Source organism: Myodes glareolus, chromosome 4, assembly GCF_982192425.1.
Source record: "Myodes glareolus chromosome 4, mMyoGla1.1, whole genome shotgun sequence".
NCBI lineage: Eukaryota > Metazoa > Chordata > Mammalia > Rodentia > Cricetidae > Myodes > Myodes glareolus.
Window position 1 is genome coordinate 21,950,765 of NC_142029.1, and position 20,308 is coordinate 21,971,072.

Consider the following 20,308-nt stretch of genomic DNA (forward strand, 5'->3'; position numbering starts at 1 on the left):
GGAGGATGAAGGCAGAGAAGCTGTCCCAGGCTGAAGGAGCAGCTCAAGGAAGTGAGGGCTTGGCACCGTCAGGGAACATAGCATTCGTCTCGTGGGGGGAACATGGAGGTGAGGGTGCTATCCCAGGCTCTTTCAGGAGAGCCAGAAGGACCAAATCAGACTAGGATGGAGGGAGTTTGCTGTGCTCAGCCCGCAGTACAAGACCAACAGGAGTTCTCTTGTTTCTCAGAACTTCTCCGTGTGCATAGTGCCTGTGTTTGTGATGCTTGTGTGTGCTTATGTCTGTGCAGGTGACGTATTCCTGCGTGCGCATGTGGGAGCAATTGTGTGTGCTTATGTCTGTGCAGGTGACATATTCCTGCGTGTGCATGTGGGGGCAAGAGGACACTGGGTGTCCTTATTCCCTAGAGGAAGACTTCCCACTGCATCTGGAGTCCACCATCTTCCCGCCAGTCAGAATGGCTGGCCAGCAAGCTGTAATGACCCTGTATCTGCCTCGTGTCCCCATGGTGCTGGGGTTACAGCCACACTTGGCCTTTCCATGGGTGCTGGGGATCCTCGCGCAGGTCCTCATGTTTGTGCAGCCAGTGTTCCTGCCCTCTGGGCATCTCCCCAATCCCTCCTTCTCAGAACACCTTCACCTGCCACCTGACTCTCTTTCCCACATGTGGGCCACTGCTCTTGCTGTCCCCATTCCCCCAGAAGTCGGGGGAAAGACAGAAAGAATGAATTCCTAGGAGGGCCCAGCAACACAGGGAGACTGGCTGCCTTTAACTAAGTCTGCGGGAAGGAGAGACTTTTTATCCCCTGCAAGTTAATGCAAGCTGTTAGGGAGATAAATAAATGACAGAGCTGCCGATGGACTGTTGGGCTCAAAGCAGGGACATTTGTCTCACTTTAGAAGAAGGACCTGGAGGGCTCAGCCCCATCGACTCGTTCATTGTGCTGTTATCTGCCAGAGAGGTGGTGACACCACTGCAATTAAGACAAACTTTAGTCTGTAAGTTCCTGCTTGCAATCTTGGGGCTTCAAAACAAGACAAATGATCCCGCCAAGGGAGGAAACAAAGTCTTTTCCAGACTGTGTCCAAAGTCACCGCGAATGTTTGTAGTTGTTCAGCAGAAAATTTGTCATTACGAGGCCTGGCTCTGTTGGCTTTCCTGTTTGAGATCTTCAATGCCCTCTGTGCCTCATGATAGCCTGGGCCATCTGTGGGACCTCGCCTGGCCTCCCCAAGTGGCCTCATCCCCTGCCAGTCCCCACCTTCTCCTGCCAGCCTGCCAGTTTGTAACATTTGCCAAGGCAGGGGCTGATAAAGCCAGTGCCACTGTGACTTAGTATTGCTATGGAGGGCATTGGTCTTGTATCCTCTCCCACACCCTAGTAGCCAGGTCCCACCCACAAGGACCAGACTTAGGGTCTGCATCCTAGCATGTTGGCTGCTTCTACTCGCCAGGCCTCCCTGATGCCTCCTTCCTGTCTGTGCTCCTTATCCACCATCACGGCTATCATATCCTGCTACTGAGCCTGGCCCTGACACTTGCCTCTGTCTCTCTCCTGCAGGACCCCCACCCCCACCACTAACCCTGCCTTTGGACGGAACTTTCGAGTTGCATAAACTGAAAACCTTGGATCCCCTAAATGTGGACTTAGTCCAGGGTGTGGACTTAGTCCAGGACTGGTCTCAGGGGTCCACTTGACCCAAAGAATGAAATCAGGACCCCACGTAAGCTGTTGTGAGTTCGCAGTGCCATTGTTCCTATTACTAGGACTTGGGGCAAGGTCTCTGCTCTCTCTGCACACAGCCTCCTTCTCTGATCTTCTTCCCCACTCCAACTTGTATGTCAGGAGCTGCACCAGAGCAAAGGGTCATGGACTCTGTGATTCAGGGTCCTGTGAGTCCCCAAACTATGAACAGAATTGTGTGTGTGTGTGTGTAAGGGTGAGTGCAGGCATGTGTGAGTGTGGATGGGTGTGTGTCTAAGTGTGTGCAGGTAGATGGGTGCTGTTATTCTGGGCTGGGGATGTCCACAGGGGATCATGGCTCAGGCCACAAGAAGTTGTTCGGAAGGCTTGAGAAGGCTGCCAAGACTCAAAGGCCCTGCCACTTCATGACAATTGGAAACTGAGGGTTGGTATGAGGCTGGTCTCCAGGTCTGGCTCAGAGGTGCCACCTCTCCACAGTGCCATGGGAGGCACAGGGCACAGCATTCTTGGTGAGCAGATCCCAAGCTCCACTCCTAAGAGGACACTGTCTTTGCACTTCAGAGTTTGGGGGCCTTTGTGTTGGAGTGTGGGGTGCACGTGCTGGAGCTTGGGTAGAGCCCCAGTTAAGAGTGAGTGCCAGACAGTGATTTCCTACTTACTTGTTGGGGACCTTGGGCAAGTCATACTGCCTCCATGATTTTGCTTCTCCAGGCATGAATGGGCGAAAAATAACCCATTGTCTATGGCAGGGATTGTGGAGGAAATTAAGCAGGTGGATAGTAAGTTCAAAGCATACAACCTGGTTTGGAACCACTACTCTCTCCCCGTCTTCTGAGTTGGCGTATAGCTTATTTTGTAGTGTTGGCTTGCCTAGCATCCCTGAGACCCTGGGTTCAATCCTCAGCACTACAGAAAAGTGGATATGGTGGTACATGCTTGCAATTCTCCGCATTCTGGATGTGTTCCCGGCATGGAGGCAGGAGAGCCAGAAGTTCAAGGTCATCTTTAGTACGTAGTGATTTGGAGGCCAGTCTGGACTATATGAAGCCCTATCTCAAGCCTTCACCACCAGCTCTCAACAACAGAATCAGTGACAGCCCCCGCTCACCTCTACTGAACCAGGATTGGGGGACAATGGTTGCTGATGCATCTTCAAAGAACAAGGCTGAACCTTAAGTCTGGTAGGTAGCTGGTTCATGTTTTGGGGTTCAGGATCAAGGTGCCCTTCTTACAGCGCTCCTCTCGTCAAGAAGCAAGCACGGTTCACAGATCTTGCCCTTGGCACTGGGCTAGGATGCACCATCTTTATGGCCTGGGTCTCACGAAATTCTGACTGCATCAGACCTGGGCAACAACAGGAGCTCAATGAGAGGAACAGTGAGGTCTGGGCCAGCGGCAGGCCAGCACTCTGAAGTGTCACTAAAACCAGACAGCTGCTCCCTGGAAGGACAATGAAGCCTCCCATGAGGTCCCTTCCATGGGGCACTGGACAGAGCTCAGGTTGTGAATGACAGTTCCACCATGGTGGCCATTTGGCCAACACATAAATGTTTATCAGGATCTTCCTCAGCCTAGGATGTTTTTCTAGGTCTGTGAAAAGCCCCTGGCTGGTGAAGCCTCCATTCTAATGGAGGACAGGAACGTGTAAATAAACAATGGGTTTATCACAGTTGCCAATGAGATGGAGGGATCTGGTCCAGGGGAGGGACACCCGAGGCCTGCACGGGCATGTGGAGGGCAGAAGTGGATACCAGAAGTGGATGCCAGGTGCCTTCCTTGGTCCTTCCCTACTCTATCTGCTGTGTCCCGGGAGCGAGGACAGTAGTGGGTGTTTCAGCGGTGTGGGTGGCAGGTCTTCCTGGGAGGCCACCTGAGTGAAGATCTGCAAGGCAAAATGGGTCGTGTAGATGATGGCGGGAGAGAGGGCCAGGCATGCCCAACCAAGGTCAGCAGGGGCTGGCATCACACTGCTAGTAACATGGAAGCCCAAACAGGCGTCTAGCCCCAGCTCATTCAATAGCTCATGGCAGGTGTGCCCCCGTGCAGTGAATCTGAAGTTTAGGGTCCCCCCGACTCTTCAACTTCCCACCTCCTTTTGCGGTTGTCTGTTTTCCTTTGTTAGGAGGATGGAGATGGGTATGATCTGAATCTGAACTTTCTTGGCCTTCTTTACTTTATTGAGAAGACCTAATCACGACTCCCTATTAAACAGGGCGTTTCTGGGAGATGTAGTCTCTCCAGCTCCAGTTCCATATAATGGAGGGAGTGTGAACATTTAGTGCTTTTTTGCTTTGGCCCTGAGGTGGCTGCAACAGAAACAGAACTGGAAGTAACAGGACTTGGAGTCAGTGATGTCACAGGGTTACACAGGCATGGGTGGATTTCTGTTGTCCTCCTTCCCACCCCCCTTATCCTTGTGTATATACCTGTGGTGTGCATGCACACATACTCATTTACACATATGTGGGCAAATGTGCATGTAAGTGTGCATGCAGGTGTGCATGCCTGCATGTGCATTTGGAGGTCAGATGTTGGCATCAGGTGTCTTCTCTGGTAGCAAGTCACTTTATTTACCTAGGCAGGATCTCTTGACCTGGAGTCCACCAATTAGGCCAGTCTAGCTAGCCAGCTTACCCAGGGGATTCTGTCTCCTGACGCTGGGATTACAGGCAGACTGGTTCTGGGGATCCACAGTCTGGTCCTCATGCTGGGAGGCAAGTGCTTTATTCACTGAGCTGCCTTTCCATTCAGTTCCTCCACCCCTTAAGCTATAGTCTTATGTAGCTCAGGCTCATTCTTAACACAGAATGACCATGAATTCTTGATCTTCCTGCCTCTATCTCCTGGATGCTGCAGGCATATGCCTGCCCTTTGGCTGGCTCTGAGTGACTTGGGAAGCTCTGAAAGTCAGGATCAGCAATTCCGCATGGTGTTCTAACGGGTTTCCCTAGGTGTCGAGGGATGGGCTGCCTTCAGGGGAGGTGACATTGGAGCCTGGTGGGATGTCACAGTAGTGGTTGGTAAGAGGCTTTCTGAGTATGACCATGAGCCTGCCCTCCATCCCCAGTACTACCAAAAGTAGAAAAAAAACCCTCAAACATGGGTGGGGGAGAGGAAGGGAGGGAGGCAGAGTGGGGAGCTAAGCCTGCTCCCTCTGCACACTTGGTGTGCATCGGGAAGGCACTGTCTCTGAAGTGACCCAGCAGGGCAAAGAGGGCCTGGATGGGGGTTGGAGTTCGTGTTTGGCGTGTGTGGGTGTCTCTTAGACCAGCTGGCAACTAGCCTCTCAGTGCTTCCCTCCTCCTCTGCAAAAGGTGGACAGCCACACTTCCTCCAGGTGGCTGCAGGATTACCTCAAGTGGCCATGAGTGGCCTGCATCACAGGCAGTGAGAAAGGCTGGTGGCAGGGCGGCTGGTGGCTGGTGTAGGAAGGGTTTTGAAGACCTCTGAATTCCTGCCCCTCACTCTGGGTGTCCAGCTTCCTCCTCGGCTGCTCCTGGCCACGCCAGTGTTGCTGTTGGTTTGCTGCAGGGTCTGTAGCTAACTCCAGACCAGGAGAGGACTACACCATGATCCGAGCCTTGGGGTCTGGACCTGGCCTCAGGACGCTTTGCTATGGGACTTGGTGCATGCAAGTCCCGGTTTCTCATGTGACAACTGAGCTGGGACATGGGCCTCAACACCGAGTTGCAGGAAATGCATAGGATCTTGCAGGTGTCCCTGTCAAATGGGGATGTGTATGACAGACTTGTCACGACAGATCCAATTCAAAGCAACAATGCTTTTATTCCCATCAGTGCTGCTGTAGGGCTTGACCCTTTACAATGAGTGGTAGGGAAAGATAAGGGGGTGAGGCCAGAGGAGGTGCCATTCTTATAACCCATCACCCCCCCCACACACACACACACCCTCTGCACCATCTCCACATGCCTTATTCATTGTCGTCCCCCTCCCCAGGGATGAGGGGTTCAGCAGAGGCTGGTTCTCTTGAGGGCTCCCTAGGTAGGGTAGGAGGTGAAAGCAGGAGGCTGGGCCCAGTACAGCTCTTCCCAATCAGGCAGCAGACAGAGAGGAGTCACGGCTTGTTGTGTCCTTGGTGACTGGTCCTGGGTAGTCAATGTCGTGCTGAGGCCTCATGGGGGCCCCTGCTGGCTCCGCCTCTCCTCTAGGGCTCTGCACACCCACATGGACACCACGGTGGAGTTTCCATCATTGAACTGCACAATGAACGGGTGACCCTGTGGGGAAGAGAAGGAGCTGTGACATCAGTCCCCAGGCTAGGGGCCTGGTGCTGAGGATGGAGCCCAATTGGTTGAGTCCTTGCCTAGCTTAATGCAAAGCCCTGGGTTGGAACCCCAGCACCTTAGAAGCCAGGTGTGCTGGTGTGTGGCTGTAAGCCCAGAACCTGAGAGGCAGAGGCAGGAGGATCAGGTGGTCAAGATCATTCACGGCAAGTCTGAGCTACTTAAGACCTTGTTATAAAAAGACAGACAGACAACCAGATCAAACAAAAAGACAGCTAGGCATCTCAGTATACATTTCAAGGTGTGTTCTAGCCCGGACCTGATTTCTCTTTTTCAGGAACCCTATGTGGTAAGGCAGGCAGGCTAGAACCGGTGCAGGGTCTCAGCAGGTAACAGTGCTGGAAAGCAGCCTGGACGTCCAGCTTGATCTCGGGGGCCCACATGGTGTTAGTGGAGAACTGACCCTGCAAAGCTGCCCTCTCTTCTACGCAGAGGAAGCCAGGGAGCATGAGACTTTCCCTAGGAAGGTGCAGCTTGTCTTAACGCCAGCCTCCGCCTGGTCCTTTCTCAGCTCAGTTTCACGATGTAGCTACTAGGCCAGGGCCTGGCCCCTGGGTGGCCAGCTTTCCGGTCCAGTTGCTGCCCAGAGAGCAAAGGATCATCTTGTCAGAGGTGGTGTCAATCCCTGTTAGTCTCCTCCTTTGTCTCCTGCGCCCCTGCACGTGAAGCACAGTTGCAAATGAAGCCCATACACCTCACTCCAGGAGGAGGCGGTTGGCAGGAGGAGGGCTGAGGGGTTTAGGGCAGAGGGCTGGGCTTCGGGAGGGGGGCAGCTTTGTTTCCATGTGGTCCATCTCCTGGCCTAACCTACTTAAATCCACAGCCAGGCCAGGTTATATTTAGCAGGCATCCTCCCCTCTGTTCTGATACACTAAGATCAACATTCCCAATCTCAGGGTGTTGTCTGGGGGCTTCCAGGGAGCAGGGCCAGAAGCGATCAAGGACAAGCCACAGGGCTGTCAGAGTCACAATAGGAACAAGAGACTGGAAAACGTCATTCCAGTCATCAAGTAGCTTTCTTGACCAAACTTTGTAGCTTGCATGGAAAACAGGCCCTGGGGAGCTACAGTTTGTGAGCAGGGCGATGAGGGATCCCTGATGCTCACCCCAAGCCCCTGCTTCTCTGCCCCACAGCTGCCTCTTTCCTGCTCCCCTATTTTATCTGAGCCTCTCTTGGACTCTATCCCTGCTGTCTTACAGGGCTTTAAGTTACTTTCCAGCTGACCTGGCTGTGACTTGTGACCCTAGAAACGTGCTAAGCATCTCAGTGCCCAGCAGCAACCTCAACACATCTTCTGCCCCATGGCAGAAGGAGGAGGAATGTGGTTTTGCTGTGTCCTGACCCCAGCATCTACCAGGATCTGCGGAGGACCGGGTGGAGCTTGAGGATGGGAAGGAAAGCATACTACCCAGGCCTCTCTAGCCTCTTTGGGAGCTTGTGTCCAATTGAGGGCCCAGGGCTATGCCTAAAGCCTACCTGGGTGCCATATTATCCCTGATGGCACACTGGGGGGGGGCGTCCAGACATGAGTGTGGGACCCTAAAGAAAGGGTATTGAAGTTAGGCTGGTGGGGACTGTAGGTGGCACAGGCCTGGGAGGGGTGAGACAGAGACACTCCATTTTGGCTTCCATATGCTTTCCTGTTCACACTTGCCCAGCCCCTGCCTGCTTTCACAATGGCTGCCTAGAGAGAGAACGCTCTTCCTGAATTCCTGTGCATGCTCTTTTCTGGACTTGGGAGAGGCGACCTTGTGCCCTTCTGAAGAACAAAGACAGAAGCTGTGTGCAGGAGGATGGGCCCCTCCCCCAAAGCCCAGGGTAACACAGTGTCACTTTCCCAGAATGCCTGGTGACTTTGGGGCCATATGCTCCATCACGGGTATCATCTGTCTGAGAACAGGCAGAGTGGAACTGCAGGAGGGGAGTGGAGGCATTCCTCCTCGGCCCAGGAAGGGCTGATGGCTGTGTGGCAGGCATCACTGCACGGGTGCCCTGTGTCTAAGGTCACAGATCTGAACCTTTCTTCCCACTGTCTCCAGAGTCCAACCCTTGGATTACACCGCACTTTCTCTTTAGATGGGGCAGAAGGCATGGCACCTGCCTGCAGGAAATCCCGGCCTCTGCCTGCTGATATCAGCATCCCTGGCTCTCAGAGCTACAGGGCCCAGACCTGGAGGCCAGGGCAGAGGAATCATCAGAAACAGTGGCTAGCAGCAGCCGTAAAGCCTGGCATTCCCTCTGAGGACCTTGTCTGTCTTGCTCTCCCCGAAACACATTCCTGCTGTCCTTCTTATGGCACACACTCTGCTATGGGTATCCTTGTCACCTGAGCACCTGGTCCAAACTCCAGTCTGGCCACCAGCTAGGGCAGGGCAGCAGCAGCCACAGAAAACTCCAATGAAATGGCTCACATTGAAGCTCGTGCACAGCTGGGGTGAATCTTGAGCTTGCCTGCAGAGCTCACCCTTGCCCACCAGCGACACTAGGAGGGAGAGGACAGCCAGAGTCCCATGTACACGAGCGAGGCTGGCCCTAGGCCTCATCCTCCAATTTAGCGGAGTCCAACAAGTTGCTAGAAGCCTGCCAGACAGGACTGTCCAGTAGTTGGGGTGCCTGGAGAGGGCTCTTGACTTCTCCTCATGGGGCCTGTGAGGCTTGTTGGGAGTCTTTGGGCATCTTCCCGGAGGATTCCAGCCTCCCCATCTCAGCACTGAGGCCAGACTGTTAGGATCTACACGACCTCAGACCTGTAGAGCCAGGTCTAGGGAAACTAAAGAAGTTTCATTCTGATTCTGTTCAGGAATACTTTAATCTAACTAATAAAAGCAATCTGTGCTCAGCCTTGTTCAATTCAAAATACTACAATGAACACCCTAAATTATGATGTTGTTCTTTTGCAGGTCTTAGGGGCAAAGGCGGTCAACTTGTTCAATATGGGCACCTGCTGCTGCCTTCAGATGTGTGGGCTGTGTGGTGCACTGGCTATTCGAAAACACTGGGGGCTGTGATGTCCCACTCTGACTGTATCTGAGGATAAAACCATGGGAGCACATCACCAGCGCCTAGGAACGTGGCCAGCCAGGTGACACGTGAGGTGAGGTGGCCAAGGCTGTGTTGACTGTCTCACGGCAGCAGCTCCGAAGCCCCGAGCAGCTTCATCTGCACTCTGCACTCACCACAAAAGTTTCCCCTCGGCGCTACTGTCGGTGGCCAAGTCTTGAAATAAAACTTTCCTGCTACTCCTTTAAAATATTAAACATTAATTTAATTTTAGTTATGTGTATATGTGTATGTCTGTGTGTGGATGTGTGAGCATCGTGAGTGCAGATGCGTGTGCAATCCAGGAGAGGCTGTCTGATGCCCTGGAGGTGGAGTTACAGGTGGTTGTGAGCTGCCTATGGTAGGGCCAGGTCTGGCAGCACAGACCTACAACCCCAGCTATTTGGGAGGTTGAGGCAGGAGGATCACAAGTTCAAAGCTTATCTGGATTACAGAGTGAGTTTGTGGCCAGCCTGGTTAACATAGTGAGGTTCTGCCTCAAAATGAAAAGTAAAAAGAGGACTGAGGATACAGTTCACTGGTAGAGTGTTTGCCTGGGAAACACAAGGCCCTAGGTTAAATACCAAACACCACACATGTACACGCCCATTCTGTACCAACACACATGCCCGCACACATCTCTGCCTTTTATATGAGTGGGAAATGCTCTCCTGTTCCCCTCTCTCCGCTCCTCGAGCCAGCCCCCTTCCTCCTTTCTTCTTGTAGCACAGTTGAAATTGTTTACTTAAAATTCAGGTTAAGAGGGCCAAAGATGTCTCACCAGTAACACCTCTTGCCCCACAAGCATGAGGGCTGATGTATTCCCCAGAAACAATGTAAAAAGGCCAGACATAGTGGGGCCTTAAACCAGAGCTGACAGGGTGAGTGTGGGTGGGTAGGGCAGAGACAAACTTCAGGCCAGTGAGAGGCTCAGGATGGCTCCTGAGGATGACACCTGCAGGTGTTCCCTGGGCTCTACACGCCACATCTGCACACACTGGAACATGGACATACTCAGGTGCACACACTTACAAACACAATTCAAATTAAAGGCAGGTGCAAACACTGAGTATTGTTATGCATTTAGTGATTTCTCAAGTTTTGCTAAGTTAAGCTAAAAATGTAGGTGATCAATTAGATACTAGAATTAGGATGTAACTTCTTCCTTCCTTTTTTGAGAAAGTTTTTCTCTGTAGTCCTGGAACTTGCTCTGTAGATCAGGTTGGCCTCAACTCAAATCGGCCTGCCTCTGCTTCCCGAGTGCTTGAGTTAAAGTCGTGTGCCACCACTGTTCGGCTAGAATGCAATTCTATACCAATGGATAGATCACGCACTCAGCAGGCAAGGCAGTTATGCCTATGTTTTGTAAATGTGACCGATCTGTGAGGTCAGGTGTGGTTTCCCACCGTGGCATCACACCTGTGCTCAAGACCTTTTGAGCTTTGGAGTATTTCTGGCTTTTGGAACATGTACTTAAAATTGAATGGTGTGGGCTGGGATCAGTGGGAGAGCATTTGCCTAGTATGTGCAAGGCCCTCCAGCACCACCAACCCAACCGAGTGGGGCCCAGTCCAACACACTTAACATGGATGACGGTGAGCAGCCAGAGGTGGAATGTGTGGTATGGAATTCCCAGCATGCTTGAGGTCCTGGGTTACAACCTTATCGTTACGACATCCCCAGCACCCCTCAAGACACCCCAACAGCTGACTGACAATGACAGTACTTCACATATATGTTTGTGTGATGCAGCTAAAACAATACTTGAGTGCTCAACAGATTATGACAGGTTGGAAAGGAAATCCTGGGAAAGAAGATAATGAAGGCAACAAGGAGACAGGAAGATAGCAAGAGGGGCACTGTGATAAAATACCAGCTTTCCCCACAGACCAGCGAAGAAGTGAGAAGTTTACAGAGACACACAAATAAATATCAGGGCTGGAAAAGGAAGCAGAACCACAAAGCCAGCTTAAGTGGAATAACAACCGCAGACCATGTATAATGGACATTATGAGCTGGGGTGGGGCTGGGGGGGAGGGCGGTGCTCAACTCAGCGTACAGGAGGTAGAGGCAGGAAGGGAAGAGCCATCAGCCTGGGCTACACAGACAAGCCCTGTCTCAGTACCCCGTTGCCTAATGTCATGCATGATGGTGGGAGAAAGCAAAGATGAAAGGAGAGGGTGTGTGTGTGTGTGTGTGTGTGTGTGTGTGTGTGTGTGCGAGAGAGACAGAGAGACAGAGACACACAAAGAGAGAGACAGAGACACAAAGAGAGAGAGACACACAGAGAGAGAGACAGACAGACAGACACACACACACACACACACAGAGACAGAGACACAAAGAGAGAGAGAGACAGACACACACACACACAGAGAGAGAGAGAGAGAGAGAGAGAGAGAGAAAGAGAGAGAGATTACATGAGTGTGACTGTGAGGCAAAGACGGGCATGTAAGCTGAAGATGGAGGCAACGGGAAAGATGTCCATTCACATCGATGGACGCACCTCCCCTCCTAGAGTTGGTCGTGGGTTTCCAGTCCCAGAATCACACTCTGAACTTTTCAAAGCACTTCAAAATCACTGTTTTATTTCTAGAAATGTCTAACTATGGGGCTGCTATCTGCTTAAAACCCGCCTAGCTAACAGTCTGTCTCGTTTCTTAAGAGAAGGAAGCACACGGACCACAAGGACTGAAACAGAAGTGCATAATTTCCGATTGTCCTTTTTACTGCTGCCCTCTGGTGCTGCAGGCTTTGGGGGCTTCACACAGGGGCTGTGGATGTGGGAACAGGCTGGAGTAGCCCCCGTGGATACTGCAGAGAGTAACAGGCTGAGGAGTCAGCCCGGTGGTTAAGGCTTATGTCCACTTAGGACTTGGTCGGCACCATTTATTACCAAGCATCTGTTTGCATAAATGCCACATAAATTTGGAATTCTCAATTATTTCTCTTCTATTTTTTTTTTTTTTTTTGTTAATGAGGACAGTGGGAGTGATCTGCGCACCTAAGGGCACTGGCCGTTCTTGCAGATGACCTGAGTTTGGGTCTCAGAACCCACATCAGGTGGCTCACAACCACCAGCACCTCCAGCGCCAATTCCTCTGGCTTTCTTGCCACCTGAACTCAGGTGTCATTACCCCTTCTCTGACATGAACAGAACTACTAAAAGCAAAACTAAACCTTTAAAAAAGAACAAGAAAGACCCAAACTCAGACCTTGGATGTAACACAAAGAACTGAGAACAATCAGTTTCTGGGCGTGTGGCGCACGCCTTTAATTACTGAACTGGGGAACAGAGGCAGGCGGATCTCTGTGAGTTCAAGGCCAGCCTGAACTACAGAATGACTTCCAGGCCAGCCAGGGCTACACAGTAAGACCCCCATCTTAAAGAAAGAAAAGAAAAGAACTAGTTATTTTCCATTTAAAACTGTACTCCCCTTTTTATAAAAAAAAAAAGTCTATGAAAAAAGAAACAAACTTGTTGAAAATTCAGATCATTTTATGACCCGGCAGCAAACAAAAATCATCAACAGAATCCACTGTTAGCCTTGAGCAGTATTTCCTAAACCACAACATAAGGAACTCGTGGTACTTAGCTATTCTGTTATTGATCCACTGTGCTTTGCTAGGTAAGGCTGAAGGAAATTAAATGTATAGAAGCCCAGCGTGTGCTCTCCGTGGCTGTGAGCGGGTGACCTGTGTGTTCTGAGGCGGTGTGGCTGGTCATGCGCAGGATGAATGACTGAGGGGGTACACTCTGTCCAGCTACGAGGGCTGCTTTCAGTGTGCCTGCCTCACTGTTAAGGCAGAGGGGCGACTTAGTTATCAGCACCGAGCTTTGTTCCTCCAGGAGGACTTGGATGCAGCCAAGCTCCCTGGGAAGGTGCCTGGGTTCCAGAGCCTGGGACGTTTTCTGTCATATTCGTTCTCTTTGCCCCTCTCATTTTAGAGGGTCTCATGTAGCCCAGGGGCCTCTATACTTACTACATGCCAAGGACACACCGGGACTTCTGATCCAGTCTCTCTTTCCCTTGTGCTGGGATGACAGACATATGTCACTGTGCTCAGTTTTATTTATGCTGGGGATGGCCTTCAGGGCTCACGCATGCTGGGCAGGCATTCTGCCCACTGAGCTACAGCCCCACCCTCTTTAGCACATGGCTATTTAGTGCCCTCAGAAAATAACAAAGCCTCAGCAACTTGACATCCACACTCATTACTAAAGAGCAAAGGGTCAGATTGCTTCTCACAATCTATGTAAAATGTTTTGCTTTTTATTTAGTGAGTCAGCTTGCTTCCAGATCTGCAGCTGCTGTGCAGTCTATGGGCACTATAACATCCCACCTAGACTGCGAATCTGGAAGTTAACCTAAAATTTGTACACTTGATTTTGATCTAGTCCCTCAGGCTTCACTCAAACCAATTGTCCTGGCTTGAAGACTTGCTTTTATTTTTGGGGTGTGTGTGTGTGTGTGTGCGTGTGTGCGTGCGTGTGCACGCAGATGCCAGAAGTTGAGTTCTACAGCTCATCTTATTTTTGGGACAGGATCTCTCACTGAAGTGGAGCTCATGCATTTGGCCAGAAAGCTGATAGTGAGCCCCAGGGATCTGGTTACCTCTGCTTCCCCAGTGTTGGGATTACTGATGCACAGGCCATGATGCCCAGCTTTTGCTTGGTAGGGGTGGGGTGGGGTTCAATACAGGGTTTCTCTGTGTAGCCCTGGCCGTCCTCCCGCCTCTGCCTCCCGAGCGCTGGGACAGCTTTTGTGTGGGTGCTGGAATCTGAACGCAGGTCTTCGAGCTTGGGCCACAGCACTTTCTCCACAGACCCTGAAGGCTTCACTGTAAGCAGTGCAGCCTCTCCCGCTTCGATCGCAAACGCAGCAGAAGTGGCCAAGTATAAAAGGCCGAAGGAAGGGTAGTTCAGAAGGAAGCGCGGGGCCAGAACCAAAAGGCAGCACCTATTAGCAAAACCGCACAGTGAGGATGAAACTGAAACTCGGGTCTGGGGTCAACCACCCATGGACACACGGCCCTGCACTCTGTAACAGAGAACCCCACAAGGCTCACTGCCAAGGACCTATCTATGCAAAGGAATGAAAGAATAAAAAACGTAAGACCAGAAATGCAGCTATGTGGAACTTTTAAAAAGAAAGAAGTGTATGATACGTTTGAAAATCTTTTAAAAAAGATTTTACTTCTATTTTATGTGCACTGGTGCCTCACCTGCATGAGTTTCCGTGTGAGGACGCAGGATCCCCTGGAACTGGAGTTGTGAGCTGCCATGTGGGTGCTGGGAGCTGAACCTGGGTCCTCTGGAAGAGCAGTCAGTGCTTTGAACTGCTAAGTCAACTCTGATCCCTACATTTAAAATCTTAAAAATGTATTTTTTCATTTTTTTTCTTTTCTTTTTTTCTTCTTCTTATTTTTGTTAAGTCCTGAGTTTATGCAGGATTTGCTTTAGCTAGCTGAGTAGCTTCCTGGTGTGGAATAGCTCATTCACCAGAGACACTGAAGTAAAGACACCCTGCCAACTGAGTGCTGGAACACCAATATTAAACACAGTAAAAGATAACACTCTGCCCATGGCCTTTCTGGAACGTTCTCTGGGAAAATATGTGTGATGTCACAGGGGCAGAGAGACCTGACATCCTATAAATTCAGTAAAGACATATGGGGCAAGTTGCTCTTGGCTTCCTCTGTAGTTTGGTTACCTCTAAGATTTATGTTCATGGTGGAGGGGAAGAGAAAGAAGCATCTTCCGGAGTAGATCTATAACCTCATCTTGGTTTTTTTAAAAAATATTTATTTATTTATTTATTATGTATACAATATTCTGTCTGTGTGTATGCCTGCAGGCCAGAAGAGGGCACCAGACCCCATTACAGATGGTTGTGAGCCACCATGTGGTTGCTGGGAATTGAACTCAGGACCTTTGGAAGAGCAGGCAATGCTCTTAACCTCTGAGCCATCTCTCCAGCCCCCCCCCCCATCTTGTTTTTTAATAACATTAGGGACGGCACCCTATGACATAATCCTGGCACAATTGCAGAGGAGCTCAGAAACTCAGTGGGAAGTTTTCTATTTTGGCTTTGGAGCATTTTGTGGTGGCAGGGTCAGGTAGAGTGGCCAGGGAAAGGAGCCAGGGAGCTTCAGAGAGTGAGTGTCAGCTGGTTTAATTTTCTGTGTCAACTCTGAAAATTAGATAAACAATGACAAACCAGGCTTTTTAAATGAACTTGTCACTTCTGGTTTTCTTGATCCACGGTAGCATTTTTCAAGTCCTTGTAGCCTCAAAGACAGATTTAACCCCTGAGAGGGTTACCAAAGTGTTTGAAAGGCCTCACATCTGAAAACAAAGGCTTCAGTCCAATTTCATACCCCTTAAAAGAAAACCAAATTCTCCTTGAAATCTAGATACCCTTCTCACCACACTAAGGAGACTCTACCAGCAGGAGTGGGAGGGTATAGAAGGCTTTGTGGGAAGGAGTGGGAGGGCCTTAGCTCCCTCCTCCTCTTCCTGTCCTTGTCTTCTCTGCTCTCCAGACCAAGTCAGCTCTGCAGCATAATCCCTCTGCTCCTACCCTCCTTTCCCAGTGTTCTAGAACACAGACATAAGCACAGGTCCCCACCTCCTCTCCCAACACGGGAGCGCAGACACTGTCTCCTGGTTTCTCTGCCTCCCGAGTGCTGGGATTAAAGGTATGGCATCACCACCACCTGACCACAAGTTTTTATTACAGTTATTTACTTATTTGTTCATTTTCTGTGTGTTGTGAGCATGTGTGTACCCATGCTACATCATGTCTGTGGGTATCAGTTTTCTCTGTCTACCATGTGTGTCCCAGAGACTGAACTTAGATCACCAGGCTTGCTGTTAAATGCTTTTACTCACCGAGCTGTCTTGCCAGTCCCAGATTAGTGGCCCTTTCTGCCTACATTGCCTTTGCCCTAGAGGCAGCTCTTTCATGACATGGCCTAAGCACACTTTGCAGAGACTGTTTACGGGCAGTGGCATCTGGGCAGGTGATCCTTCCACAGAATGTCGTCAAGTCCATTCTCAGAGCTACCCAGGAAGTCACTAACGGCACCACTGCTACTCTGGTCTGTTTGTTTGTAAGAAAACTAGGCTCAGGCGAGTTAATTGGTTTGGCCAAGGTGCGTGTGGGATTGGAAGTGGAGGGGCTCCAAACCTGCGCCTTTTGTTCTAACACAGTGAATGTAGCAGCAACACATGACTCAAAGCAGGCCAAGGGTCTATGTGATTGCCAAAGGCTCCATCAGGAAGTTGTATCAGCAAGGCCTGGCTCAACACTTGAAAGGCAGAGGAAGACTGAGTTTCAGGCCAGTCTGGGATACATGAGGAGCTCCTGAGTTACATAGCTAAAAACGGACAAAGACAAAATGAATGAATGATGGGAATGAATGAATGCTACCTTCTTTTAGAGGCAGAGCTCCTACATTTTGAGGTGGCGATGGTGGTGCTTCAAGCTCAAATCTCATTGGCTGGTGCCTATCCTCAGTTTCTCGGTTCCCTACCACTCTTGCTCGACATCCTACAGCCTGTAGAAAGAACTCCCCCCCCCCACCAAAGTTGCAGAAGCCTTGTCTGCCCTAGAGACAATGTTAATGTAGGTGCCATGAAGCGATCTGGTCCCCCTGCCTCTGCCTCATCCTTGATTCCTGGACTGTTCTGGTCACTGGGGGGAGAACTTCTCCCTAAAGAGCCCACACTTTCAAATCACTTCCGACGGCAGTCAATGATCTGGAGAGGGTTCCAGAGTATGTACCCATTAAAGGGGTGCTGCCCCGGCCTCCCACTGTCTAAAGCTGTATCGGGGCTGTGCGAGGAAGCAGGGAACAAGACAGCTGTGGGTCCCAGGCTTGTTTTGTTCTGTGAACACTGTTTCCTATAAAATATAGGAACAGCCCCACACTCATGACACAAGGAGATGGTGGGAACGTCAGTGCAAGCTGTCCTAGGCCAAGTCTGTGGTCACGACACCAAGAGACCTCGGTTCTGAAGCGCCTATCACAGTCTCTTCAAGGAAGCTTTACTACACCCAACACCCATGCAAAGTGTGGTAGACACTAGGCCAGTTTTTGACACAACTTGCTGACCTTACAGAGGCACACAGGTAAGGGGGTCTGAGACTCTTGCTTTCTAGGTATGAAAGCCCTCACCACTTGGAGACACAGCCTTATCCCTCGAGTAACAGCCCTAAAGAACCAACTTGTTCTGCATGTGAAACAAGGCCAAGCTGACTTCTCCTGGGCTCAGCCGCCCATGTGAGAAAGGCACAAAATAGAAACAAGAAATCCAACTGTTGCACTCACCAACAGCCTACAGACAAGACAGCAGCGCCCTTAGACAGCATTTCAAATACAGTTTATTAGTGTGTGATATGAAAAGGGTATTTTTATTGCATGATATAATGCAATGGGACCTTGGGCGCTCTGTGGAAAGACCTCACACTCAGAAGTGTAATGAACCCATAGTCCCAAAAACATTATACTGTACATTAACCTATCATTAATGGCACATTAGGGCTAGGGGCATTGCACGCTTGCTGGTCAGGGCTCCATCAGGACAGTGTTGAGAAAACCACACAGTCTTCCCAGGCTTAAAACAAATAGAGAAAATAAATATTCCTGATGTCTACAGGCAGCTTTAAAGCAAGTTCAGTCCCAGCTCTGCCTTGCAATTTCAAAGCCTGCTTTTCGAAAAAAGGAACTTAGACACTGAACAAAGAAAATGACTGTGTTGCTGTGTACCCCAGCTAGTAGTGTACCCCAGCTAGTAGTGTACCCCAGCTAGTAGTGTACCCCAGCTAGTAGTGTACCCCAGCTAGTAGTGTACCCCAGCTAGTAGTGTACCCCAGCTAGTAGTGTACCCCAGCTAGTAGTGCACCCCAGCTAGTAGTGTACCCCAGCTAGTGGTGTACCCCAGCTAGTAGTGTACCCCAGCTAGTGGTGTACCCCAGCTAGTGGTGTACCCCAGCTAGTGGTGTACCCCAGCTAGTGGTGTACCCCAGCTAGTGGTGTACCCCAGCTAGTGGCTCCACAGTCTGAGTGCTGGTCAGCAAGGGCCAGAGAGAGAGCACCTCTGCTAGTGTGAAACTGCCTGAAGAGGGGACACAGACCTCACAGGGTGGGAAGGGACCTTGGCAGCCATGGGTCCAGTCTCTCATTTTCCAGTCCGGGAAATCAGGCTCAGAAGTGTGAAAAATGGTAGCGCAGCCAAGTAGAGAAATGGCAAATGATGTAAAAACAAAACAAACAAACAAACAACAACAACAACAAAACAACTGGCCAACAAACATGAGAAAAAAGACTGCTCGTTTTCAAACTTAATAAAAGAAATGCCAATCAAACAACAAATAGACATTTTGCCACTGATCAGATGGCTGTAATTTATATCACATGAGGTAAGGAAACTGATTTTACATATCCAGCTTAAAAATGTATATAAAGTAACTGTCTTAAAATTAAATGTATATATGTATGTATGTATGTGTGTATGTATGTATGTATGTATGCAACTATGTATGTATGTATATGGGCATATGCCGTGGCATGGGTGAGGAGGGCAGAGGAAAGCCTTCTGGAGTTGGTTTTCTCCTTATCCCATGTGGGTCCCAGGAATTGAACTCAGGTAGTCTGGTTTGGCAACAACCACCTTTACCCACTAAAGTCATCTTGCCAGTCTGAGAGGCATGGTCTTAATGGTAAAAATACAGTAACAGTTAACACGTTCTAGGACAGAGTTTTGGTTAAATAAACACAGCACAACCACATTATGGAAAGTCAAGTATTCATTATGAGTGAGGACACTGAAGGAAAAAAAAAAGTGAGAACTTCTACATAATGTAGGAGGATTCAGAAGACATGAACTACCAAAGAGCAAAGGGAAGAAAAAAGGAAAAGAATCTGAGGCTGAGGACAGACACTGGTGGTCAGCTTTGGGGCTGGGCTGGGCCCCAGAAGGACAGCGGAGCCTGGCTTCTTGTTGTACAGGGATTAACAATTTACAGTCTAGTTCTGGAGTCTTACTTGGGAACCCAGCTCTTCCCATCTCCTGTGCTGGGCACTTTCTCTTTCTGCTGCTCCTTGATTGTCCTTTTACCAAATGTCAACAGTGAGTTGGTCACAAGGATCCTTTCCAGCAAGGTGGAAATTCAGTCTCCACAGGGCATTATAGCTCCTTCTAGGTGGCCTTCCTACTGACCTCCCTTCAACACTCGGAACATAGTTCCTTCTAGGTGATTCTCCTACTGACCTCCCTTCAACACCCAGGACATAGTTCTTCTAGGTGGTACTCCTATTGACTTCCCTTCAACAGAGATCAATCATTTATAGCCTAAAGGGATTCTTCTCAACTCCTAGGCACTTCCAGAATCACCCAGCCACTGCTGGTGACTCACCTCCATCCACAGAGGATGGAGGACATGGAAGCTGGGCAAGGCTAGGACTCTGACTTTGGCTGAAGTGCAATCAGATTTCTTTCTGGAAACATCTGTCTCCTTAACATAAACAAGGAGAGGACCTAAGGACCAAAGACTACACACAGTTTGTATAAACAGTGTTCAGGACAGCACAGTATTAGGCAGGAAAGTCTGGCAGCCCCAGATGTGCTGAGAGCTAAGTGGTCCCCTCATCTCTCCATCTTTCCATCTTCTTGATATATCTGGGTGAGAGACTTGGCGGCAGCAAGCTGAAATGCTGGATTTTGTTTGTCCTAGGGTCTGCCAGCACACACGGTAATTAAAATGTTGATTAGTAAACAGTTTCAACATATGACAGACAATGCGGCGAAAGCCTACAGTTAGGTCAATAAGTGATTTAGACTTGCCATTTAAAAAAAATCTCATTTAAATTTTGCATACATTAATCACTACCACACTTCAAGGTTCTGATATCCACCTGACTACAATATTAAAATAAAACTTGCTGCCCCAGGGAAATCCTACTTATTCTTAATTGTTTCCAGGCTTTGATGGGCTTTTAATCTAAGATTAATTTATGCAATTTTAAATAACTCTTCTTATGATTAATAAGCTTGAAAATTAAAAGGAGTCTAAAGCAATTATAATGAGCATTTGGTCATAACCTCATTAGATGAAGGAGTGAAGGGTACAGCTTTGGAATTCTTACAAGACTACAATTTAAGGTTACTTTTAGAGAAGTCAAACACAGCCCCTGCAATTGCAAAGGCAGGTTAGCAGGGGTCAGTGTTAAAATGATGGCCAGCAAGATT

General features: G+C 49.6%; 1 protein-coding gene across 6 annotated transcripts in view; it reads right to left on the minus strand.

The window, feature by feature from the left end:
• Nucleotides 1-5,473: 5,473 nt before the first annotated feature.
• The window catches only part of Map2k5 (mitogen-activated protein kinase kinase 5), a 230,621-nt gene continuing 215,786 nt past the window's right edge, over nt 5,474-20,308 (minus strand). For all 6 annotated transcript variants that reach the window (XM_085689209.2, XM_048423691.3, XM_048423693.3 and 3 more), the window contains one exon: nt 5,474-5,945. In XM_085689209.2, coding sequence (XP_085545335.2) covers nt 5,841-5,945 — 105 coding nt within the window. In that variant the 3' untranslated portion in view covers nt 5,474-5,840. The remainder of the gene's footprint in view (nt 5,946-20,308) is intronic.